Genomic DNA, 26,518 nt, shown 5'->3' with positions numbered 1-26,518 from the left:
CTGGACGCAGGGAAACGAGCTAGACACTGTGGTTTAAGTTGAACCTCGTTATAACGAAGTTGAAGCGGCCCGGCGATTACTTCGTTATAGCCGGTGCTGACCGAGCTTCCAAGGGGGAGGAACCGTCATTCCTTCGTTATATCCTATATTTCGTTAGCTCTCAATACGGGCCTCTGAAGATTTGACCTTTGACACTACATCTTTGACCCTTGGTTCAACCTTTCACCTTTGAGATGAAATGACTTGGATACGGTATCGCTAGGGGAAGGCCACGTGGTGCGAAAGTTTAAAAATTTGTCTTGGAGGGCCAATGTCAGGCAATTCAACAGGGTACTTAGATTTGTTCATGGAAACTATAGCCGGCAATTTAGCATAACAGAAAGCAACCTTAACCTTAAACGGCAAGAACTAAATACTGCGGAGGACATCTAAGATTATATTTTTCCAAGATATTTATTATTCCAAAAGAGGCATAAACGGCGAAAAATGTATCCAGGCACTGCACTATATATCGAAGGGACTGGACCACTGCTTGACGGTCAGGGAATTTTCTTGCAAAGGTGATGCCTTGCGTTATTCTTTTTTTTGTTAGAATTATTCGAGACTGGAACAGTCTGCCATCCAACGTTGTATGTATTGTATCAAACCACGCTTTTTTCCATGAATTGAAACAATTCGTTCATGCGTAATTAAACCTGCAACCCCCTGCTGCAATGCACTACGAGGCGACGCAGGTAATAAATAAATAAATAAATAAATAAATAAATAAATAAATAAATAAATAAATAAATAAATAAATAAATAAATAAATAAATAAATAAATAAATAAATAAATAAATAAATAAATAAATAAATAAATAAAGAGCCAAGCGAATTCGAAGGACAAGGCAAAAATTTGAATACTGGAAAATTGTAAGATACTGTTATTGAAACATTGAAGGTTATGGTCCATTCTTCTGATATGTAGCAAAATCTTTCTTTTAAAGTGTTTCCGCTCATCGCATCGAAGAGTTAAGGCTGACATAGAAAACCAACGGGGAACGCTTTTGAAGATAGCAAAAACGAAAAAAAAAATGAATCTAAGACTGCCGTCGGGTGATCAGCGGATATATTGATTGCTACAGTTAAATCTTGCATTAAATTAAAAATATTGCGTTCATAGACGGTTTTCCGCTCAAAGAATACTTTTGTCCGGAATTCTTGGGTATGAGTCAAGCTAATTCGAAACAGTGCTTTCGCACGTCATGCTCGATTTTCTTAGAATACATATTTATTTGCGAAACTCGTTTCCCTCTTCCCCCTCATCTCCCGAAGATGTGGAACCATATCTCAGAATCCTCTTAAGCCATTTCTGGCACTGAACCCTCTTCATCTGTAGAAACTTGAGAGAAGGTAATGTTGAAGCTTAATCTGCCCCCTCGTGCGAACTGCTTGGCGCCAAATACGACGTACTTCTTGCTCTCAATGGCAGCCTCGAAATCACCGTGGACGCACATGGGAATAGCCTTCCAGGTCACCCGGCGGCTGTTCTTTGAGATGTGCAAGCGGTACGTGAATCTGCTAGCACTGCTTCGAACACCGACGAACTGCACCAGCAGGTATAACAGCTCGTGGTTGGCGACCCGCCGTTTCTTGATCACCACCGTGAAGTACCGGTCAAAGCAGGATGCTATAAGTGTCCATTCCTCCAGCTGGGGCCCATCGACGCCGGCAATCTCGAACTGTACCTTGAAACCTGCGTCGGCTATAGAATAGCATGTGGGGCTGAGTGGCACTGATTCTAAACGAGAAAAAAAAATTGAAGGTATTAAAGGTGCACCTAAGTCTCCTTTCGTGCGGAAATGAGAAAGCACTCAGAGTTCCCTTGCCTCCTCTGTTGCTTAGTAATGCAATTAGTCATTGATGACAGCTGTTTATTAATTAACCAAATGAATTAATAAGTTAATCAATTATCAATTAATTTAATACTTATTAATCTTTTTTATTGCGCAAATATGCCCTGCGGTATAAAAGAGTTATATATACATGTGCAGACCGGTGGCGGCTACAAATGCCAACATGGCCCGGTATTGGGGCCCATGGGCTCAAATTCGAGTGTCTGGTAGTTATTAATCAATCCTTACTTATTAGTTGTTATTAATTACTCGTCGATCAGTTTCATCAGTCACTGAACAATTAATTCTATTATTTTATTGTTCTTTTAATGCTGGAGCAATTACTGAGAGTAATTAGCGGAACTGACTTATTATTTAATTAATAATTTTATTTAGTAATTCGGACATTTAAACTTTCCATTCCACCGTTATTAATAATTACTTCTCTTCTACTGTTCAATGCGGCCGGGTGTGCGCATCTGAGCCTACTTGAACATTGCAGCGTGAGGATGTCTCAACTAGGTCTACAAACGTCGTAGTTAAGCTTTTCATTCCGCGTCAACGAAGAACCCTCTGGAGGAGATTTTGCAAAGAGATTCTTTCATTTCCGAGGCCTTCCAGGCAGCATACAAGAAAAAACTGTATTGTTTGTAACTTTTCCGCTTAATGAAAACGAAACTATAGCCGACACCAAACAGAAGGTAATCGTTAACTAATCTTTTTTCTTAGCACACACCATAAATAACCCTGTTTATCCCTGTTGCTGGTACGCAGTGAGCAGAAAGGATTAAAGAGGGAGTAAGCTGTGCTCTAGCGCACTACCTTTTTACACTCACATGGGCCAATCGGGTTTAGAGTGCAGGTCAGCCCATGCGTACTTAATCTAACAATAACGATTCAAAAGCCGGACACAAGGCCGCTACGTATTAGTCCGAGTCAGACTTGGGCCCGAACTTCAATCCCAGGTCCGGCCCAGGCTCGGCGGAACACCGCATTTTTAAGTCCGGTCTTCCGGGAACAATCTCATGCGTACCTGGATCTTTCTAAGGGCATGCCCATGCCCAACAATTCTGGAAAAAAGCATTTTTGAACGGAAAACAGTTTATGAACGCAATTTTTTCATATATTGTAAGACTTCACTATAGCAATCAATATCGATCCGCAGATCTGAAATCCCTGAGGAGGATTGCATTTTTTTTGCGATTATCGTTTTTCTATCCTCAAAAAATTCCCCATTGGTTTTCTATGTCAGTCTTAACTGCTCGATGCAGACCAATGGAAAAAAACTTTTAAAAGAAAGCTTTTGCTACACATCGGTAGAATGAATCATTACCTCCAATATTTCTATAACAGTATCTTACATTTTTCCAATTTTCATAATTTTTGTCTAGAAATTGTGTACATCCATATATTCATGCATATATTGCATATGCAATGTTGGACATCCCGCATGTATTCTATGCCATGTAAAAAAGGAAGTCGCCCTTCGAATAATGCAGTGCAGTCACATGTTCCGTTCTTAGTGGGAGTAGCGTGTCTTTGTCACTATAGAATGCAATAACCTACAGCTGCCTGCTGTAGACTAAATTGCCATAAACCAGTCTCACAATAACAGCATAGTCTATAAATGTTCCTGTCGCATTCACCTTTGTGTATGGACGATGAGCCGCTGTGCGCTTCACGTATGTGTTCTTCCATATCCTTAAGTGGACCGCTCCATGTGCAGTCCTCAGATGCAAAGATGCAAGGCTGTGGCCTATTGTCCGGAAAGAAAGGAAAACAAGCGCGCAATCACGGCTTGGCATTAATCGCTCCATTAAGCCTTTCGAGAGCCGTTATTATGCAGCGCTTTCATTTTAGGACTTTCGTTGAGTCGATTGGTTAAAAGAAGCAGCGCAAAAACAGGCGAGGACAGAAACAAGGCACAAGAAATCTCACAGAACTGTCATCACCTGTATAACGTGAGATTAAGCGACAGATGCTTGCGGTAGTGAATATAACATCGTTTCTTCATCATTATTTGTCTTCTTCTATGGCAGAGACCATATGACGTCACTCTGCCGTCACTCGTTACGTCATTGTGCCCGAACCTCTAAGCGACGCACGTCGCCACGGTACGTAGCAGTGACGTCGTGTGTGACATCACTGCAGGCTGACCAATCAGTGTGGCGCGGTGTTACGCCGACACCAACGCTGACGTCGCAGAACCGGAGAACATGCCCTTAACAGCTATCGCTGTAAGATCCGCGATCTCTCTCGTCGTCAAGAGAAGGTGTAATAAAAAACAGCACTGCTTGAATACACATTGGACAATTTTTCCTTCAAGACCTTAATCGGAATGTGGTCGTCACACATTTTACGGGATGCTGATAGAGCCAACGGCTAATAATGCGTTTGCACTTGAGAAGGGCAGCATTCCCGATAGTTTAGCTCAAAAATGTGCTTTAATTTTTTTCGTTCGCAAGACATGCAGAACTTTTTTATTTGTTGCTTTCAAACGAAGTTGTTGGTGCGGGAATCTACTTTATATGGCTCTGATTACATAATTTGTTTCAGAAATGCCACATATCTTAGTAAGAAAAATTCCTACTGCCCAAACAATACAATTAACCCTTATATTAGACTCTTGGCGAACACTTGCTGGGCCGAGGTGGGCCTAAACGCCAGTGCTTGCACCGCAGGCGGGTTCACCTCACCCTGTTTTGCCATTCCAAGATGCCTGTCCAGGGAAAACTTAAGTAAACAATTGCGGGCTAAAACTTTCATTGTTTTTATTGATTCATTTAAATAGTACTCGCTGAATTTTGTAATTCGACCCAAGACACTTTAGCGAAGTTCATTATAAAAACAATGGTCTCCGATGGAAAACGTTGCAGGCTTCTCATTGATGCCTTAACAAATTTACCGAACTTAAACAAGGCGCTTAGGTAGTCCGTTTGGTGCATGCATTTTTACTCGCACAACAAAGGAGACTGGGAGCAGCCCAACAAGTGCAGTCGACCAGCGCTCTATCTGTAATATACTATTGCCTTGTTTACATGCTGTTTTGTTTTGTGACGAATGTAAAACTAGGCTTTCGCATACGTGAGAACAGTTCCTCAAAAAAGGAAACTTTTAATCAACGAATATATCCCGCGTCTAGTGGACAGAGGAAGTGGTCTTCCTTCCTGTCACCGACAGATAGGTTCAGCTGACCTGAGTTCACAAGTTTCCTCGTGTCCAAGCTTGTCAAAGAGTGTAGGCTTAGCAGGGCAGCCTTTGTCAGAGTACTTGCATCGGTAGGAGAGGTTCTCGGCCACTTTGTTCATGGCCAGGCCATGAACGACGCCTGCGAGTGACGTAACAGTTTTCGGCAGTGAGGCGAACATGCTTTTTACAGGAAGGGTTCCTGCAATTGGCACCTCCAAAAGAATGCGTTTCTTTTTCGCACAGCTTAAAGGTGCACTGAAGAGGAATTTGAACTCGTATTTTTACCGCTGGACCTCGATCTACACCTTCCGAGCGTTCTTGGAAACTTCGAATTATTGCCCTGTGTGGCCGATTTCCCTTATTTAAATCGGATTAATGTCGGGCTCCCGTTTTTTTTTTTTTTTTTTCAAATTTCCCGCAAACGGTAGGAGTCGACCAACCTTTCACACTGTCCCGTGGCAGCTTGCCGCTCTATCATCGGCGGAGTGATGTGTAGTGATCGGCGAAAGCAAAGATTCCATGCGTATTTTTATTTCCGTGGGCCTAACTTGCAGCTATGTAGTCTCCGACTAGACCTATTTATTCACGGAAACCTAAAAGAAACAAAATAAAAGCGAAAGCCAAGCCACCACGCGACTGCCTGGAAGGCACTCCATGCGTTGGTCGGCTCCTCCCACCGTATGCGGGGAATTAAAAAAAAGGCGGGAGCCGGACGTTAATCCCATTTAATCAGGGAAATAAATCCAAGTTTCTAAGAATGCTGGGAAAGTGTAGATCGAGTTCCCGCGGCAAAAAGACGAGTTCAGATTACTCTTCAGTGCACTTTTAACAAAGCTTCTGTCACCGACGAATCACGAGGAGCACAGCCAACGAGCGAGGAAGGGAAAGTGACGCCAGCTAAGGTTAGGGAAGGGCAGTGATGCAGAACATCCCAATGGACATTAAAACTCCCATGGACGTACTGCGGACATCTTAGACATCCAAGGGACGTCTAATGAAGCTCCCGTACCAAATGAGATCGATCGGCGAGCGTTGCAGGACGACGCCGACGCCGGATTTTCTGCGACACAAGCTTCTTAACGCTATCGCGTTGAAACATATCTAACGCCATAAGGTCCTAAAAAAGTTAGCTATGGTTAAACCCGGCATAACCTAGTAAGACGAGCGAAAGCTCTGTTAAGAATAGTTAGACATGGTTTAGCTTTGATGAAACTTTTTTGCATATCAGTGGTTTGGCTTGGACGGCGACGATACTTCATCGAAGCACTAGTTTCGGCACGTTGCTCATCCATGACCTTGTGTGAAGGTAAGCACACGACACGCGCTTTCGTATAGAAAAAGGCGCGTCACGCTATTTCCGGCACTTGTCACGTGATGCGATAGTTGCGAGGTGGATGAGCGCCGTCGGCTCAACTACGCACGCAGCTGTGGCGAGGCAAGGCGAATCACGTGGCGTGACGTCAGAGCCAAGCCTCCGCTCCTCCTGGTTTGAAGGTCAAATTTCATAGCCACATGACCTCAAGCTTTGTACGGGAGGAGTAGAGCTTTCGATCGAAAACTCACTGATCCGTCGCCGGCATACGGGACACTTGGAGACCATCTCATGGCACAAGGAACAGAGTAGGTGGCCGTTCATGCACTGGGCGACCGGCGGCTTCACGGTGTCCAGGCACATGGGGCACTCGAACAGGCTGACCAGATCAGAAGTCAGGTCCTCCTGTAGCAGCGCATCTTCGGCGGTGCGTTTTGTGCCCATCGCCGTGTTGTGCAAGTGCTGAGCGCAGTGTTTAAGGCATCAACACGGGCTCCATTTTATGGGGACCATAAAGGGCACGGAGGTGCGGAAGCTGCGAGGAAAGGTTAGAACAAGAGATTTTACCCAGCACAGCGCGCTGTCACGTAAGCAGGGTCAGAGGTCACGCCCTTCGTAAGCTTTGGAACACTAAACAGAAAATATTAAATATTTTTTCTTTCTCTCAAGATGCTGGATAAGTTGCGAAAATGCTTCACCTTTTGCCAATTAAAGCATCAAACAATGATCATCACCCCCACCGCCACCAGCTGCTTGACCACGCTCACTGCAGGACAAATGCCCCTTCCATATCTCTCCATTTAACCCTGTCTTTTGCCAGTGGCAGCCACCGCATCCCCGCAAACTTCTTTTCAAATGTCCACCTAACTTCCTGCCGCCCCCAGCTACGTTTGCCTTCTCTTGGAATCCACTCTGTTACCCTTAAGGACTAGCGGCTACCTTGCCTTCGCATTACATGCCCTGCCGAAGCCCATTTCTTCCTCTTAATTTCGTTAAGGATGACATTAACCCGCGTTTGCTCCGTGACCCACTCTGCCCTCTTGCCGTCTTTTAACGTTACACCTACCGTTTTCCTTTCCATACTCGCTGCGTTGTCCTGAAGTTGAACCCTTGAGTTGGAAAGGCGGTTACAACTCAAGGACGCAACGGGAAGTAGCCCTCAATGAAGACCCTCCGGCCAATTGCGTTGACAGATTGTCATGACGTCGAGCTTAACCGTACTACACGGAGGCACCTGCCAGTCAGCTGCGATGCCACGCTAGGGGATTAAACGCGACGCCATGGGAAGTGGTCGCTGCCATTGGCTAGAGGTACTCCTTTTAGGGGAGTTTGCCGCTGCCTTCCTGAGTTGTATCCGACTCCACCAGGTTAAGCCTACTTGGAATAATTTGCTTTAACACAGCTTCAAATCCTTCGAACTATCGACTGCCACCTACTCCCATAAACAGCAGCCCAAAACAGAGAGTGCTAGAAGTCCTTAATTCAGGCCTGGCAGTGAACGCTTGCCCCAACTACTTTAATTCAAATGACTGGAGACACACCGTGTGCCGTACAGGATTCCGATGGTGTTAAGTGTAAGCGCCGATATACATCATGCCAACCCCAGGTAGCAGTGGTGCGCTAGAAGAAGGGCATTCTATTCAGCGACTCGAAGAGTCGACGACTCACATGAGTTGGGTGGCGCTGTGCTTCCCAGAAGTGTTTCCTTTGATTGAAGGCCCTCATTTGTCAACCAGACCAGCGGAGAAAAATACCATATCCCCGCGCGTTGATGTTGATGACCCTGACGCTCACACTGCTGTTCCCCTTTCTATCGGAGGATCACAGCATATTGCATACGGCCATGAGTACGAGAAGAAAACTTTAAAAGGGAACCGAAATTATAGAACGATAACGAAAGGCACTGGAAGCTACCGATGCGACCCATTCGTCTGCCATGCAGGCCAGAACATAATATTGTTTGGCGGGTTGTTGTTGTAACCTCTGAAGCATGGTGGGGGATTGGCGAGGGTTTGCTGCAGGTCCAAACAGGTTTAAAATTCATTCAGGCATATCTCAAGCGAATCATAAGCAAAGATTGAGGAATCCGGGAAAACGAACAAAGAATTTCGAGAAATTTTGAGGAAATTGAAATAAAAATCGCCATCCGTCCTTGAGGCGGCGCTTCGTCTTCTCTACCCCTCGAGTCACTGGTTATCCAGTGCGTCTATTTACATTATATATCTGGAATACTGCTAACCCCTCAGGGGGGTTGTCGCTGTGTGGAAAATGCAATAGTATTACGGGGGGTTAGCCCAGCGGCAGACGGTACAGGCCACAGTCAGAAGGCACACCGAGCTAAATCACTCCAGCACAAACTGCCACGTCCTCGTCGTCGTTCACTGCCGAACGTCCCAAAACAACGTCGTCTTCTCCTAGCAACTATGCACCGTAACACTACCCCCCCCCCCCCCCTCCTCCGCCGGGCGGAAGGAAGCACAGTCCCTGGGTGTCCTAAGATGGTGGGTTTGGATGGTAGGGCTTAAGACGGGCGACGTGTACGAGCTGTGTGGAGGAGGCCGCACGAGGAGTGCGGGGTTGCAGGGGCGCGATCTCGTAGGTGACATCGCTCAGTTGCCGCAAGACGCGGTAAGGACCCACGTAACGAGGCAGCAACTTCTCACACAGGCCCACACGACGCGCAGGGAGCCAGAGGAGTACGAGGGAGTCGGGAGGGTAATGGGCGTCACGGTGATGACGCCCCGCTAGGCCTCCGATGACCTCCGCGCTAGGCCAGCGGCCATTAAATCATCTCATAGCCATCGTTCACCACGCCTCATTCTTCGGCTGGCCGCCGCGTAACATTTGGTGTGAGGTGCTGGGGTCTCTTCATCGCCATCCTGGTCACGGAGCTTCGGCGTCCTGGGCCTGCCGTGGACGTCGGCCGTGAGTACCTGGTCAGCGCCGCACGGCCGCGCCCCAGCCTGCCCGACCTGAACCGACCCCGACGCTCACCCCAGCCCCGTCCCCCGCCCGGACCACACGACACGACGACCCAAGACCCCACCGACCCAAGACCCCACCGACCCAAGACCCCACTGACCCAAGACCCAAACGTGTAGACACCGCCCCCCTGCCCCTGCCGTCCGGTGCGTCCACGGACCTCGGCCGTCAGCTCCTGGCACCCTACGGCCCGGATGCTTCGTGGACCGGGACTCATTCTCTCATCTTTCTCATCGTGGCGGCCAGCACTGCACCATCTTCTACATGTTCGACCCCCCACTCAAGACCATCGCCATTTCGCCGTCTGTTCGTCACCGATCGGGACGATCGCTCGGAGGCCCCGGGTAGTGTGACGAAGACGAAGCTGGCAGTGGCGCGGGACGGAGCGCCCGCGCTAGGCCAGCGGCCATTAAATCATCTCATAGCCATCGTTCACCACGCCTCATTCTTCGGCTGGCCGCCGCGTAACAATAGCAATAACAAAAATAGACAAATTTGAAAAAAAAAACAAAAACTGAGAATACACACATTCCCAAGGGAAGCCAGAAGAATACCTGATGACCCTCCATCATATACAGCTGTGTGTCGTAGCCCGAGCTTTATCGCAAGCGCATTTGTCGGCGCCACATAATGCCGTCCTCTCAACGTTGGAGCATTCCAACTTCCGGTTCCGCTTCCCGGTTCCTCTCGCGACTTTTTAAACGGCGATATTGGCTCAAAAGCGCCTCACAATGCGACATAAAAGGAAGCACAAACCAGGTGAGATGGTCTGGGATTTGTGTGCTGTGAAAAACAAAATGAGGAAGAAAGCTTACCTCGACCGATAAGATTGGAAGTTCTGTCTTCTTTTCCTAGAATTTTGCATTTCTTGCATTTCTTCTTTTGTACTGCCTACCCTTTTCGGCCGGGAAATTGCTTGTGTCAACACGTCCTACAGCGCCTTCAAACCAATACGCTGCTCTGCCCAGCTATAATAAAAGATTTCGATCCAAAAATCAATGGGCAATGCCAGCACTCGGGTGATTTGGCAGATATAGAGCACATGGACTGGGCCTGCCCACAGAATCTTAAACTATACCCTATTCCCCACCTGACTCGAGAGGACTGGGAGGCAGGCGAACCTGGTCAGCAGCTCCAGACTATAGAAACGAGCTCTGGTCTAACGGGCTTGAGCGTCGGCTTCGACCAATGGCGTCCCGGACTAAGGATGACACCTAATTTGTGGAGCCCTCTTTCATTGTTGAATAAAAATTTTCACCACCACCACCACCCGTTGTAAAGAGGCTGGCTACTTTGTCCAGCTTAGGCGATCATCAAAAGCTGATCGCCCGGAGTAAGCAGAAGTTATCGGAGTCCTTGACCCCGCCCAAGAGGACCGGTCTTCCAGTCATTTCTAAGCAAAGTTTCCCCCCTAAACTCATAAGTCATCCTCTCTGGTATTGTACCGTTGAGACAACGGAATCATGTCAGGCGCCACCGTCCTCTATAATTATTGTAATGTAACGTATTGAATGTGTCTTTTCAAAAGAAATTGGCCGTTGCTGCCTTCTGTTATGCAGAATGTTGTACCCGCTGTGCACAACGCTCGTCACATTGAATCCACCGTTCGTGCAAGGGCGTATCCCATGGCATGATGAAGCGTCATCGACTTGGGCTGATTCACTGACAATCCGTTCTGCCAGTAGCTGCGCAGAAACGGCGTGGAATCTTGTGCTATGTCAAACGCTTTCGAGCAAGCCAGAATCACAGAAGGTATACACGAGAAAGGGTACCGCGGTTAAGAAGTTGAGCACTTCACAGTGAACACATACATCTCTGTGCGCCACTATATACAGCCGCCAATCATTCATGAAGACACCAGTCAACTTCCGGCATATAGAATAAACACGCAATCCACTCGCAGCCATATGTAGCGGAGGAAAAAGACCGAAATCGCACTGTCGTGACTATATATGTATATATATGTTCACTCTGACGAAGGCCGGACCGAAACGTTAGTAATAAAGTGCCTTCGCCAGTGCCCTCTTCTTCCTTTACTCCCTTTTCCCTTATATATATATATATATATATATATATATATATATATATATATATATATATATATATATATATATATATATATATATATATATATATATATATATATATATATATATATATATATAGCCAGGAACCGTTGGCATCCTGCAAAAGAGCGGGTAAATAAATGACCACGCGGTAAGTGCCCGTCGGGGAGTCGCTCGCAATCTGTAAAGAGCTCCAATCCATCCTTCAAGAGCTGTCGTGCCTCCACACAGCCATGGAACGGAAATAGCACCAAATGTGAGAGCTTCTGCCACACAAAGTGGCTCTAACTCCGGATGGTAGTCGTCGAATCGATACAGAGAAGCGGGCTGCGTCCGAGGTTGCCAGAGCCGGTCTCTTGCCTCAAGGAAGGATGCCATTTAGAGTACGGATACGCACCTGCATATACATATGTATGCCCTCTTAAGCTTAAGCTTAAGGACAACGCAGCGAGCCATGGAAAGAGAAATGACAGGTGTAACGTTAAGAGACTGGAAGCGGACAGAATGGGCGAGGGAACAAGCGCGTGCTAATGACATCCGATAGTCGAATCAAGAGGAAGAAATGGTCTTGGGCAGGGCATGCAATGAGAAGGCAAGATAACCGCTGGTCCTTAAGGGTAACGGAGTGGATTCCAAGAGAAAGCAAGCGTAGCAGCGGGCGGCAGAAAGTTAGGTGGCCGGATGAGATTAAGAAGTTTGCGGGGATGGATTGGCCGCAACTGGCGAAGGACATGGTTAATTGGAGAGATATAAGAGAGGCCTTTGCTCTGCAGTGGTCATAGTTAGGCTGATGATGATGATGATGACCCTCTACGCTGATGATGCTTGGGGTTTTCAGCAGACTCCAACGAAGCTTGACTGATTTAGCAACGTAATTATACAGGGTGTTTAATCTTCCTTACTAGATGTGCGGCCGAAAAGGTTTGGTTTGGTTTTATGTGGTCTAACGTCCCAAAACGACTCAGGCTTTGAAGGACGACGTCGTAGTAGAGGGCAATTTCGATCATCTGTGGTTCTTTAATGGGCACTGACATCGCACAGTACACGGGCTTCTAGCATTTCTCCTGCATCGAAATGCGACCGTCGCGGCCGGGATCGAACCCGCGTCTTTCGTGTCAGCTGCCGAACAGCATTACCACTGAGCCTCTGCGGCGGCTTGTCGTAAAGGAATGAATAAAATGTAACTAGGACATATACAGTCTATGTCAAAAGTAACCAGGCTACATGGTTTGCTTCTCATTCGTATAACAGAGTCCTCACGGCTTCCCTAAAGATTAAAAAGTGCTTTGAAGGTGAGAACAGGAGTTCTTCTTACCATACAGGGATTTAGAGCTTGAGGGGTGGCATAATAGCTTTAATATACGACTGAGAAGAAAAACATGCAGCCTGGTTACTTTTGACAAAGACTGTACCTATTAGGCAGTTACTTTTTGCGACAGCTGTAAAAACTTAGCACCTATAGTATTTAACACACTTCACTCGCTCCGTCGAAACTAACCAGTCGCTTTCAAAAACATTAACAGGGACACTAATTCCATTGCGTGTCGGCAATCCGATAGCGTCTGCACCTGTTGATACTTTTTTACAGAAATTGACGTCACTTCCGGTGTGGTGACGTAGTTTTCCTCTAGCCAATGGTCGAATTTTATGACTGACGACGCATTCTGGCCCCATGGTGCTTCTAATGCTGCCACATTAAAAACAAAACGCGCGGACACATCGAAGCACACATTTCCACTACAAACGTAACCGAGCAATTGACCTCCCCATGGTTAAACGCTACTCTAAAATGTTTAAAGAAAAGGCTTCATCGAACAGCTAAGCGTCGAAACACAACACTGATTTGCGAAGAACACCACACTATCGACAAAACATCTCCGTCACAACCGCCAGGACCAAGCACACCTTCTATCCAATAACGCTACACCTAAGATGGTACGCACAAACGTATATTTTATATTTTATTTTATTCTGTTTAGAAATACTGCCAATCCCAATCGGGATCATCGCAGGAAGGGCAAAATATAGAATACTAAGAAGAAACTATATAATATGCAGCAGTGCAACAGTATGTGAACAGAGGCTGTTCAGTTAACAGCAATAACAATAGCCGGTGACGAATAACAAGGGAGTAACAAGTAAAAAAATATTGCATCCAACATTAGCTCCCCATTACGATCTCCTTTCCAACTGGGCCTACGTGTTTCGACACTTGCTACTCTCGTTTAACTTAGAATTAAATTACAACTAATAAAACTGGCAAGAAACTCAAGCGGATCCGTTCCTTCCAACCCTTTTCTTTCACCCTCTCTTCACACATATCTTGAATCTCGATTCCCTTTAGCTACGTCAACTCGCACCGCGCATTCCAAAAGTTTGTCTCTATTTTACAATATAGTGACTCCACTGTTAATCGCACAGAGTGGCAGCTTCCTGACCCAAGCTGCCCAGAACAACTGGTTCTTTGAGGTTAGCAAGGGTAACCCAGTTTACGAATTCACCCTCAAGCTGGACGTCTTCTAAAATTCAGCAAGGTGTGGTTCCGGGTAACTGGTAAACAATGTTTGGCCATGTTTGGCACTACAGACAAACGCTACTTTCATCTAAGGTTTATTCGAAAGATCGGCCGCTCTTTCGATGGAAGTTCGATAAAATTTAGATGGAAGTTGCGTTTGACTGTCGTCTTCACTCATCACTGTCTTCACGCTCGCGCTTTATGTCAAAATTCACCTTAACTAACGAGTCGCAGCCACTCAGTAGGAGCTGCGGCTCCAGGTGTCTGAACGGGCATTCGTACCGGTGCCAAAAACGGAACCATGCCATCCGCATTCCCAATACGTGACATGCGGAAGCTCTGTGAATGTTATTCCAGCGATCAGGTCAACTAATAGCGCCTCGTCCACGGCAGCAGCAACGGGCCAAACAGCGCAGGTAATTGGCCCAGTAATGGAAATGGATGGCTTTACAATGGTCCTCTGTAGGAGCGGTCTTTGCCAATACAATTACAATACTGGACCCATTGAATCTGCAGCTTGAGGGTAAGAGCTCTCTGAAAGACACCGGGTCTACCTCAAGGTCTGCGACGCATGTTCCAATGGTGCGCGCAGTAGGGTAGTAGAGCTTGCCGAATCCATAGAGCAGCCTGTTCTCAGCCTCGGTTTCCACGCAGTGACTCACCTTTAGAGCGCACACCAAACCAACGGACAGAGGGAGAGCAGGCACCATGGGCTTGGGGTGTGAGCTTAGCGATACCCGAGTTCGATGCCGGAGCCGACAGCAGAGGATGCGCGCTTTACGCAGCTGGAACCCTTAATGTACACCAGCAAAACTAATTTGGTCCTTCCGAAAAGAATAGCGCTGGGAACAAGACGAAGGACAATGGGGAAGGCAGACATAGACGCTGTAAACAAAGCAGCCCGAAGAGCAAGAGATGAAGTTCACAAGTGCAAGGTGTCGGGCACCAACACAAGGCACCAACTCGCACAAGGTTCATTGATAGAAATTAAACCGGAACCCTGAGTTACCTCGACTCTTCCCGTCTTCCACCTCGTCCTTCGTACCTTCATGGCGTGATTCAAATGTCCACTGAGAGACAGTTCATGCGCTTCCCCTTCTTATATAATGTCCTTCTATTCCAAGGACATCCCGCGTGCTTTCTACAACTCAAGAATGAAGCGACTTTTCCTTGCCAAAGGACCCTCTTCAAGATAATGGCATCGGCCGATTCTCATGACCCTAACGTGACAATGCAGGAAGTAGCAGATAGATGTCCCTTCCTGCATTGTTCTCCTTGCATTGTCATGAGAATCGGCCGACGCCATAGGCTTGAAGAGGGCCTCTTCAAGCCAATGGCCTCGGCCAGTTCTCACCACCTTAATAACGTGACCATGCAGGAAATAGCAGACGCCACTCCCTGCATTGTCGTCCTGCATTGTCATGAGAATCGGCCGACGCCATTGGCTTGAATAGGGGCTGTTCAAGCCAATGGCGTCGGCCAATTCTCATGACCATACTAACGTGACAGTGCAGGAAGTAGCGTATGCCACTCCCTGCATTGTCATGAGAATCGGCCGAAGCCATTGGCTTGAAGAGGGTCCTTAAACGACGAAAAGCCGCTTCTTTCGTGAGTTGTATCCGACTTAATCACTGCAACTCGCACCATCAGTCTTCAAAGTGGCGGAAACGAAAAAGAACGAGCGGGAATGATTCCAGAGAGCGAAAGAGAGAGAGAAAAAAAATACACCGCCTCCAAAGGGGAGCCGCGAAGCCAGCGCCACCGCCCCCGTGAGTGGCGGGCGGAGCAGAGAGCGCGCGCAGTTCGGCAAGACCGACGTCGGAGGACGCGCGCGCGCGTGGAATGCGGATGGTCGTCGGCGGCGCGGCGTCACCCGCGGCGGCGTCGTCCCAGCGTCGGCGGCGCGCGGGGAGCCCCTGAGCAGGCATGCCGGTGTGCGGCCACGGCCTCCTGCTCTGCGCCTCGGTCGTGTGCTGCTGCTGCCTGCTGCTGCCGCCGACGGCACAGGTGAGCGGTGGTGCACCAGCGCAGCGTATCGTCAAGCGCTCGGCACGTGCTCCCGAGCACGTGCGTTTTGCCCCGTGGCACTCTGTTCGACGCGCTGAAGAGCATCCGAGTCGTCGTCGTTTCACGTCCTCATAGACGAACGAACTAGTTAAATTTAACTCCACTGAAAACGTTATTCGCTAGCTTCACTCGCTGTCAGCATCAGCCATGTGACTCCAACTATGTCATAGCGGGTGATGAACACGTACCCAACAATTCTGGACAAAATAATTTTTCAACCAGGCCGCCGCAGTGGCTCAGTGGTTATGGTGCTCGGCTGCTGACCCGAAAGACGCGGGTTCTATCCCGGCCGCGGCGGCAGAATTTCTTTGGAGGAGAAATTCTAGAGGCCCGTGTACTGTGTGATGTCAGTGCACGTTAAAGAACCCCAGGTGGCCGAAATTTCCGGAGCCCTCCACTACGGCGTCTCTCATAGCCTTAGTCGCTTTGGGACGTTAAACCCCATAAACCAACCAACCTTCACGTCACTTCACTTCACTTCACTTCACTTCACTTCACTTCACTTCACTTTATTTTCCTTAAAGACCCTTTTCCAGGGTGTTACATAAGGGGTGGGGTTTACAAAATGCAGGAATCAACAGTGCTTGAAAATGATGATGAACATGTTATGGCAGCAATATTATGGGGAAGGCCGTTCCAGTCAGCTGCTGCACGAGAAAAAAATGAGTTGGCAAAAACAGTGGTACGGCCACGTGGACGCAAAACTTGAAGAGAATGACCGATGCGATGGGACCTGCGTTGTGGAAGTGCGCAAATGTATGGTTCTTGTTTTAGTGGTGAATAAAAGAACTTGTGAAACAGGACAAGACTGGCTATGCGACGGCGACTAGAAAGATTAGCTAGACCTGACTGAGATTTGAGGGATGATATGCTCACGTCGTACGAGTATGAGGAGTGACTGAATCTGATAGCCCTGTTTTGAACAGCTTCGATAGCGTGTGTTAAATATTCTTGATGAGGGCTCCAGATGGGTGATGCGTATTCAAGTTTAGTTCTAACGAATGAGATGTACGCTTGTAGTCTTACGTGTTGTGGGGCTTCCCGTAGGTGACGTTTTAAGAAACCTAGTGTTTTATTAGCAGATGATATCAGGTTAGTCACGTGCAAACGCCAAGATAAATCATTGGAAATGGTGACTCCTAAGTATTTATATGACTGGACGAGGTCAACTGGGGAATTGCAGACTGTGTATTTGAAAACAAGAGGATTTCGACGGCGGTGAAAGGACATGCACTTGCATTTGTTAGAGTTGAGCATCATCATTCACTGGGAGCACCAGTCTTGCACATGGCGCAGGTCTGCCTGAAGGGATTCTTGTTCAGAATGGTTAGTCACTGAGCGATAAATGACGCAATCATCGGCGAACAAGCGGATGTGACAAGAGACATGCTGGGGTAAATCATTAATGTATATGAGGAATAACAAAGGACCGAGAACAGAACCCTGTGGGACGCCAGAGGTTACTGGAAGCGGGTTGGAAAGTTGGTTATTAATGACGACGGACTGAGAGCGATGCGTGAGGAAAGCTTTAATCCATGCAATTATGTTCGGATGTAGGTTCAACTGGGAGAGTTTAAGAAGCAAGCGTTGATGAGGTACTTTGTCGAATGCCTTAGCGAAATCTAGGAAAATGGAGTCAGTTTGCAGGTTAGTATCAAGGTTGGCGTGAATATCATGTAGAAAAATGGCTAGTTGAGTTTCGCAGGAGAACCCCTTGCGAAATCCATGCTGTGATGGATGGAAGAAATTATTTGAATCCAAAAATTGCATGATTTGAGAGTAAATGACATGTTCCATGATTTTGCACGGTACACTTGTTAATGAAATGGGGCGATAATTAAGTGGTGAATCAGTACTACCTGATTTGTGGACGGGAACGACCTTCCCCACTTCCCAGTCGTCTGGAATGGTACCTTCGGAGAGTGATTGCGAGAACAATGAACAAAAAATGCTGCACCAGACTGATTTAGTGTTTTTCATGACCTTTGAATTGATTTCATCTATGCCGGAGGCCGAGGAATTGTTAATTTTGTCGATTATGCACGAAATTCCATTACTGTTGAAGGTTATCGCGTCCATGCCTGTGGTGATTATAAGAGGCAATCTAAAACACGGTGCTTCGGATTCGTTAGTAAAAACGGAAGAAAACGCAGTGTTAAACGCGTTTGCACATTCGATATCAGTCATCCTTTCACCAGAATTGTTAGTGAGGGTTGGAAGACGTGCTTCCTTCGGGTTTATCAATTTCCAGAACTTCTTCCAGAACTTCCAGAATTTCCAGAACCATTTTTCAACCGGAAAGACTTCACGAATTGAATTTTTTTTTCATACGTTGCAATATTTCGCTGTTACAATCAATATATCCGCAGATTTCCCGTGAGCAGCATTGATTTTTTTTGTTATTAACGTTTCTGCTACTGTCAAAACGTTCCCAGTTGGTTTTCTATGGTAGTCTTTAACTGCTCGATGCGAGCGGCGGAAAAAATTTAAAAGGAGGATTTTGCTACACATCGAAAGAATATACCACTACGTTCAATATTTCCATAACAGTAGCTTACAATATTCTAATATCCTTATTTGTTTGTACAAGAACGCTGGACATGAGTGCAGATAGGATGGGACACTAAGTAGGACACTAAGTAAGAAGCGCGCACTTGAGCGCTTGCTTGCAACCTGATTCGGGGGTGGCAGACTGATTAATTGTTTATTAAGCTCATATATGTGGGTGTGTGCGTGTTAATTACCCGTCATCTCTTTCTTGTTGTTGTTCGGAGCCAGACGTTTATTTTCGAGGACCAAATAACGCAATTTTAATCTTCATTCGTGCGTTTCTTCCTAATGGCTCCCGAGCCGTTCATCTCAGTGTCGTACGAACTCGCCCAAGCCCGTGTGCCATAGTTGGTTTGGTCACAGTATATAAAGCATTTGCTCGGGTCGTCGCAGGCAATCTATGCAAGTTTTAACTGCATGTGGGTGACGGTCAGGAGGTTGTATCCATTCACGCAGTAATCATCACACGTGACAGGGTAGATTTCGCGGGCCTCCCCCCGCAAGATACATCCTGAGAAGTTTCTGACAATTTCTACGGTCCCAGTCGACAGTTCATTTGGAACTGTCCTCTATATCCAATAACGAAGACCGGGCGGTCTGTACGAAAACCATTCCCAGCAGAGTGCTCACCGAGCGTTTCAGGATGCGCTGAGAACTAAAGCTTTGGCTCGATTACCATAAGAGGGAAACACACTTCAACAGGGCTTTTTGGCGGGCAAGTTGGTGCGTGAAGTCAAGTGAAGGAAACAGCGCAAAAGTTGGCCCTTAAATCTTTCATTCCCTTCCATCACCATTACTGTACAACATGACGCACCATTGTTTCTTGTTTCTCTCTCTTTTTTAGCTATGAATGTCAGTTTTATCTTCGTTCATAGTTTCTAAATACGCTTTCATACGCCATCAGACACGTTAAAGTTACCTTTCATACTCTTTATCACCTGATAGTAGCCCAACTGGCGCACTTGTGTTTCTGTTTTGTGTGACCTATAAACCCTTCTAGTCTGACAATAAACCTCAGCTGTTAGTTCAGCGCCTGTTGCTGTTATTATTGCTGTTGCTGTTGCCATACCTCCGGTGGGATTGGCCGGAGTTTGGTGCAGATCCAAAAAGGAGAAAAATTCATTCAGGCTTACCTCAAGCAGCTCATAAATAAAAATTGAGGAATCTGGGAAAACGAACAACGAATTTTGAGAGATTTTGAGGCAATTGGAATGAAAATCAAGGAAACAAAGAGGTGAGGGTTAAAATAAATTATTTAAGAATAATAAGCATAACGTGTTGTCGCGTCACGTACTTGTCTTTTGCGCTGTTAACTTCACTTGAAAACACACTTGTCCGATTGGACGTTTTGATAAAATGGCTGCTCCACATAGCACAGTCGCTAGTTTCCGCGAGGTTACTACGATCGGCTACCTGAACCGCGCGACACGTGAGCGTGAACGAGGCCAGGGAAGCGTCGTCGAACGAGTACACCCACCATTCACTCAGTCAACTTCCGGATAGTGGCAACGGCTTGTCTCGTAAACCAACCTCTCGCGCTGATAACATGCCCTGATAACATGGCGGAGCTGTGTGATGTCTCGAAGGCCTTGGGACACAGTGGCTCGATAACGGGGCCATGACATGGTTTGCCAACTAATCATAGCAAACGAAAGCACAGTGACTCTGTTAACATCCCGGTTTATCTTAAACAACTACCAAAGGACCGCTAGTGTTACTAATATGAAAACCTACTTACAACTACCACTTTTATCGACACGAAGAAAGCTATCTCGCCTGTCTCTCTTTCATAAAATATACCATCATAACACAACCTTGCGCTATCTTTGGGTTCAACCACCGTCATACATTTCAACTCGCCGTGACCACAGCAAAAAGGTACATATTCCACACTCAAATACGCTTGCATATTCATACTCGTTTATTCCTCGGACAAGCAATGACTGGAATAACCTACCAGCATCACTAACAAGTATATCTGAAATTGAGAACTTTAAATCAGCATTACACAGTTTCTTTTCATAGCTAGTGCTCATATCATCATCATGGCGTTCATAGATGGTGTTCATATTCCCAATACGACTGTTTGTTTATTAGGAACTGCATTCCTTGTTTGTTATTTGTTTTCCTTGCCATATTTTTCTGTATTTATTAACACCGTTACTGATGTCGTAGTTTACTCTTTGTACCTTTGTTCTTTTTCATTCTTTTTGTATGCTTACTTTCGTTTTTGTACTGGTTTTACAGAGATTGTGTATAATTTTTACTAATAACTTTTTTGTGTAAATTGTGTATGCCTCTGCATCCGCCCCTCCCCTCTGTAATGTACATTTGTACCCTGAGGGTATAATAAATAAATAAATAAATAAACATGCCCTCATTACATGGCTGTGCAGTGTGGACTTTAGAAGGCTATACGGGATACAGTTGCTCTTTAAAGTTGTCATAATGCAGTCAACAAATAGATAATAGCAAAAGGAAGGCTATGGACTCTTGCTTCCATTCCAAATGGCCAAACCGTCACGTATTTGGTATGGGATTGAAAGGGCTGTTCCAGTAAAACTATACGCAGTCCGGAAGTAGTTGGATACTGTGTGTAGTTTTTGAGCTAAAGCGCAGAAAAATGGTTTGGTTTCGTTTGGTTTGGTTTATGGGACTTAACGTCCCAAAGCGACTCAGGCTATGAAAGACGGCGCAGTGAAGGGCTCCGGAAATTTCGACCACGTGGGGTTCTTTAACGTGCACTGACATCGCACAGTACACGCGACTCTAGAATTTCGCCTCCATCGAAATTCGACCGCCGCGGCCGGGATCGAACCCGCGTCTTTCGGGTCAGCAACCGAGCACCACAACCACTGAGCCACCTCGGCGGGTGACAGAAAAATGTGTCTGGGTAACTTGAAAAAGGAAAACGAATACGAAGGGCACTTCAGTCTACTTATGTGCTTTGAAGGCAAAAAAAAATAATTTTTAATTTACACTTTTTTCCTTCCTATCTGATGACACTCCCACTTATTAGCATACAGTCGTAAGGCAACACATACACTGGGTTTACCTTTATTTGCGAAAAAAAAAATAGCAACGCGGTTTTGTGGCCTGTTACCTGTGTACTAGCCTTGCAATCTACTGGTCCTCGGTTGAATTCCCCTCCCGTTCGTAGTAATTTTTTTTTTTGCTTGCTGATGACGTTACCGGGGGTTTTGTAGACGCCTCTCTTCTGGGCGCCCACAACGCCGTCGGGTTTCGTTGCTAGTGAGCCATGTAAGGGTTTCGCCTTAAAACTGCGCAAACATCTGCGACTAAAAACCGGCGAACAGTCGTGGAAAGATTTGTGGATAACCCTTGAAAGGGGCGGTTGGGCTGGTCGAACCGCCTGAACACAATCGTGGGCAGATACCGAACAATGGCGGTTGTGGTTATTCCTAGGCTAGAGGGGGACGTGGTTCGAGAAAGCGCGAAATAAGTTAAACAGCGTGTGTTCGGCTATCCGGAAACGAGCTTAAACGCTGTCGGCGGGACATTTCGTCCAACCAGGCGACTTTTTCACCGAAGCACGCTGCGAAGCCTTTAACTCGATAGCATTAAAGGCGCCGTTGTCCAGAAAATCCAATGTCGGCGTTGTGAGCGAAAAATCACGGGCATGGTTCTGGCAGGTATGCGCAAAGAGCAACCTAGGAGAGCATCCTAGGAGGCAGGTGGTCCATCTCGGTCACGTGACCTTGTGACGTCATCACAACCTGCCCACCGGATAGCGAACAACCTGCCCACCGTGGCAGGTGGCGGTTAAATTAATGGTTGGTCGCTCGGGAAGAGCAACCTGGGTCGCACAAGACCCACCAGGTGGCAGCACCTGCCATCGCAGGGCAGTGGCGCATCGCTTAACCGCTGCACCACTGCGACAGGAGGGGTATGAGGACTTTCAAGGATCTATGAATGTCGAGAATGACCAATTCTGCGTATATGGACATTAATGCTAACGCGTCATACCTTTAACCTCGAGCTTAAGTGTCGGATCCCCTCCCAGTTTTCTTTCACCCTAGCTTGCTTAAAGGAGAAAATTGGTTTTAGGAGAAAATTTGGGAAACATTTTAGGAGAAAATCACTCGCTCGCTTTTAGAAGACACAGGAAGTCACTACAACTGTAAAGCCTTCATGCGTCGTTAGGTTCGTAGAAGAAGTAAATGTTTTGAACAAATTGTAACTTCTGAAACTGTATGTCCTTCTGCACAACAAATGGTCTTAGCCGCTTAATTATGCGCCATGCATAGAGTTTCTTACTATTACCTAGAGGGAAAGCTGGCGGCGCTGCACTTCAGCCACCATGGACGCTCAAAGCATCATGGGGCGGTGAGCTACTTGTTGCGGGACAATCGTAGTTTTTCGGGAATACATAGTGACACTACTAACACGTTTCATTCCGAAAACGCTGTTTGTGTGTACGCAGACGACTTTCGCGCGAACGCAGTGTGCAAAAACCATAGTAGTGAAACCGCAACAACACACAACGCCAATAAATGGTTTTACTTTTCTAAAATGCCATTAAAAAACCTTTTGAAATATTTAAGCAACTAAATTTTTTTGAAAACATATTTCCTTTTAAAAACGCGCCTGTTAATTACGAAATATTAGTTTTTATAGTGTTCACTACTTGGCCAATAGGAGAGCTAGTCGTCTCTTATTTTGGGCAAACTTTGCACTTAAATGCTTTTCTGCTCGTTTGTTGCAATCATTAGACAAGATATTGAATATTAGGACGTTTGTAGTTATCAAACAGCTTTATTTTTTTATTATTTTCTGGCCAAAAGTTGCAGTTCCGCAACAAGTAGCTCACCGCCCCATGATGCTTTGAGCGCCCATGGTGGCTGAAGTGGTCTCGAGGGGTCGCCATGCAAACTCCCATAGACGGGCTGCCAGCTTTCCCTCTAGGTAATAGTAAGAAACTCTATGGCGCCATGAAACACAGCACACACATAAACTGTATACTTCCGCTTGCCGTACTCGTCAGTGTAAACGGGGGGGAGTAGTGTTATCCACGCACTCAACAGTTACAGTTAGTCGAAAAACACTGAGGACTGTTTCGACGTATGCCATTGAAGGGTACGGACGGGCGGAGTGGCGTATGAACCATACCCTGTCTATTGGCGGGCTTCTCACGAGGCTTCCTATGGGAGCAAGACTGCCGGATGGCTTCGGTCGGGAACAAGAGTTTGTGGTGTCGGATTGACGCGATGCACGAACACACAAAAAGAGAGGTGACGCGGCGCGCGGGCTTCCGGCGGGTTTCACCTGTCACGCTCGCGTTCTCACGATGCGCATACACGATGCAAGGACAACCTCGCCAGGGACACAGCTAAGTTCGGATTAATATATCGGTCTGAAAACAAGAACAAATCTTCCAAAAATTCCTGACGTCTGACTACCCTGGTGTTTCACTTCAACGTTAATCCAAAAGGCCGCCGAACCACTGCATTTATACCCTCAAGGCAAACTCCCACCAAGGATAAGAAATTTAACACACGCGGTGGCAAGGGGTGACACGGCAAAGTTAAAACAAGAAAAGAACGATGACGCTTCGCTTCTACTGTCTTCTGGAATAAAGTTCAAGTTATGCGCCTATGTCGTCGTGTTTTGTTGGTTTTATGAGCATGTGCAGCCCCCGTCAAAAGTATACAGCCCAGGGGGTTCGCTTCTAAGCTGTTTAGCGGGGCTCCCTGGCTCATCTAGCAATCCAAACCTCGGGAGGATTGAGGCATCGAAGCCACATGTCCAGCTTTCTCGGACAAGATTTTGAAAATTGCAAAATTGTGAGACAATTATGGAAATTCTGAAGATAATGATCCATTACATTCCGATATGTAGCAAAATTTTTCTGTTAATGTGTTTCCATTGACTATATCCAACAGTTAAGACTGCCACAGAAAACCAATGAGGAACGCGTTTTACGATAGCAAAAACTTGAATAGAAAAAAAAAATACAGGACTGCCGTTGGGTGACCTGCGGATATATGGACTGTTATAATGAAATCCTACATTACAGGGTCTGTCCTGAAAGTAATGAGACAAGTCGCGGTGTGGCGCGTGCATGCGCTAGATCGAGAAACCGCTTTTGGGGGAAGGAGGGGGACCCTTCAGCTTCAAAATGCAAAGACCTCAGTTGGCTTCGAGCAGGTCAAGCGAGAGGACGTGTTCAAACGTGTTGAATGGTACGGCAAAACAGCGCTGACGGAGGGGACGGAAGAAGATGAGACAGACACATGCGCCGACCATTCCACCATTCAACATTCAACATGAACCAACCAGCCCGACTCAGCCCTCTCCTTGAATTCAAACGTGTACCCCCGTTTCGTCACACTGCGTCGAGAAAACCATGGAGCGAACGTTGGAACAGCGCGACGCGGTGAAGCTTTGTAATAAACTCAATAAATCACCGATCCAGACATTTGACAGCATGTGGTAATGATGCAATGTCCAGATCGCAAGGGTTCTAATGGCAGAAAGAATTTACAAATGTCCGTGAAGACGTTCAGGACCACACAGTCAACGTTACCGTCCGTAACAGTCATCGACGGGCGCCCGGACCGTTGCTCGTCGTGAACGTCGTCACGACCGTTTGTATATGCTTTGTGCCACTAGAACACGCGACCTGGACATCGCATCGTTCCCACATGTTATCTTGATCACGTTGATTGACTCGGTAGGTGACTTACTCAGTTTATTGCAAAGCTTCACAACGTAGTGTTGTTCAAACGTTCGCTCCATGGTTTCCTCGACGCAGCGATGAAACATGGGTGCATGCTCGAAGACGTCCACTCGCTTCGCCTGCTCGCAGTCAACTAAGCTCGTCGCATTGTGAAGCTGAAGGCTCCGCCTCCTTCCCCCAAAAGCTCTTTCCCAATCTAGTGCATGCACGCGTCACGCCGCGACTTGTCTCATTAGTTTATTACTTTCAGGACAGACCCTGTATATGGAAAAAAATGCTTTCATAAACGGTTTTCCGCTCAAAAATGATTTTGTCCAGAATTGCTGCGTATGTCGTTCTAGAGATTACGGTCGCTGAGTGTGCATAACAAGGCGCGCTGAAGGCCTCGCAAGCAAACCACTTGAGCTGTTTACTTTTGACGGGGGGGTATGTTTGTACACAGTCGGTCACTCGCATAGTTCCACGAAGAAAATAGTTTCTATATGGCCAGTTCCCGGCAAGCGTGACTATAGCATCTGAACCCGAAAGACGTGGGTTCGATCCCGGCCGCGGCGGTTGAATTTCTTTGGAGGAGAAATTCTAGAGGCCCGTGTACTGCGCGATGTCAGTGCACGTTGAAGAACCCCACGTGGTTGAAATTTCCGGAGACCTTCAATACGGCGTCTCTCATAGCCTTAGTCGCTTTGGGACGTTAAACCCCATAAACCAAACCAAACCAGACTATAGCATCTGAGTATGCCACAGCAAGGCACGCATATCACGTGACCTCCTATCCGGAGAGAGGGACACCGCAGACACTCTCCCTTCGCGTCGTCGGAACGCGCGGTCACCGCGCGCTGCTTCCCCGAAGCGGCTCGCAGCAGATTACTCGGTTCGATGCGTCGTCCTCTGTCTCCTCTGCCGGCGTGCATTTCGCGGCAAGCACGCTGTTGTTGCCCGGGCCCGATTCGGACGCGGCGTGCCTTTAATTGCGAAGCTCTCATCTCCAGTAATTACACTCCTCACGAGACGGGGCTACTCTCCCTTTCTCTCCCCCCCCCCCCCCCTTTCTCTATAGCCGTATAATTACAGGTGCGCGCGCCGACAGCAGCCAGGAAGGAAGCACATGAAAGGCAAACATTGAGAGCGGACCCTGTTTATTCGCTGCTGTAGCCAGCGGCGCTCAGCCAAAGTGGACTCTTTGACTTTCGTATTTCTTTCTTCCCCGCCCGATGCAGCAGCTGATGCTAATGTGCAGTTTCGGGCACTCTCTTACGAGCATTG

At 46.9% G+C, this 26,518-nt stretch overlaps 2 protein-coding genes across 3 annotated transcripts in view; one reads left to right on the top strand and one right to left on the bottom strand.

Moving 5' to 3' along the window:
- Positions 1-1,340: 1,340 nt before the first annotated feature.
- LOC149365888 (E3 ubiquitin-protein ligase sina-like) lies at positions 1,341-6,819 on the bottom strand. Its single transcript, XM_089569382.1, has 4 exons — positions 6,627-6,819; positions 5,070-5,202; positions 3,521-3,630; positions 1,341-1,735 (listed from the first exon to the last, which is right to left on the bottom strand). The coding sequence occupies exons 1-4, from the start codon at positions 6,817-6,819 to the stop codon at positions 1,341-1,343; spliced, it is 831 nt and encodes a 276-aa protein (XP_089425508.1).
- An 8,922-nt stretch (positions 6,820-15,741) lies between these two features.
- Positions 15,742-26,518, top strand: part of LOC149365886 (metalloprotease TIKI2-like) — a 149,405-nt gene continuing 138,628 nt past the window's right edge. For both annotated transcript variants that reach the window (XM_089547048.1, XM_089547042.1), the window contains exon 1: positions 15,742-15,945. In XM_089547048.1, coding sequence (XP_089403174.1) covers positions 15,865-15,945 — 81 coding nt within the window. In that variant the 5' untranslated portion in view covers positions 15,742-15,864. The remainder of the gene's footprint in view (positions 15,946-26,518) is intronic.

This window comes from Amblyomma mixtum, chromosome 1 (genome assembly GCF_055824585.1).
Source record: "Amblyomma mixtum isolate Tamu chromosome 1, ASM5582458v1, whole genome shotgun sequence".
Classification (NCBI taxonomy): domain Eukaryota; kingdom Metazoa; phylum Arthropoda; class Arachnida; order Ixodida; family Ixodidae; genus Amblyomma; species Amblyomma mixtum.
Note: the sequence above shows the minus strand (reverse complement) of the source record. Positions and strands in the feature narration are given on the sequence as shown.

Coding starts and splice junctions, on each gene's coding strand:
- LOC149365888 (XM_089569382.1), bottom strand. CDS start 6,819: ATGGGCACAAAACGCACCGCCGAAGATGCGCTGCTACAGGAGGACCTG. Junction 3,631..5,069: donor GAGGAAACTTGTGAACTCAG/GTCAGCTGAACC, acceptor TCCGGACAATAG/GCCACAGCCTTGCATCTTTG. Junction 1,736..3,520: donor CTCATCGTCCATACACAAAG/GTGAATGCGACA, acceptor TAGCCGACGCAG/GTTTCAAGGTACAGTTCGAG.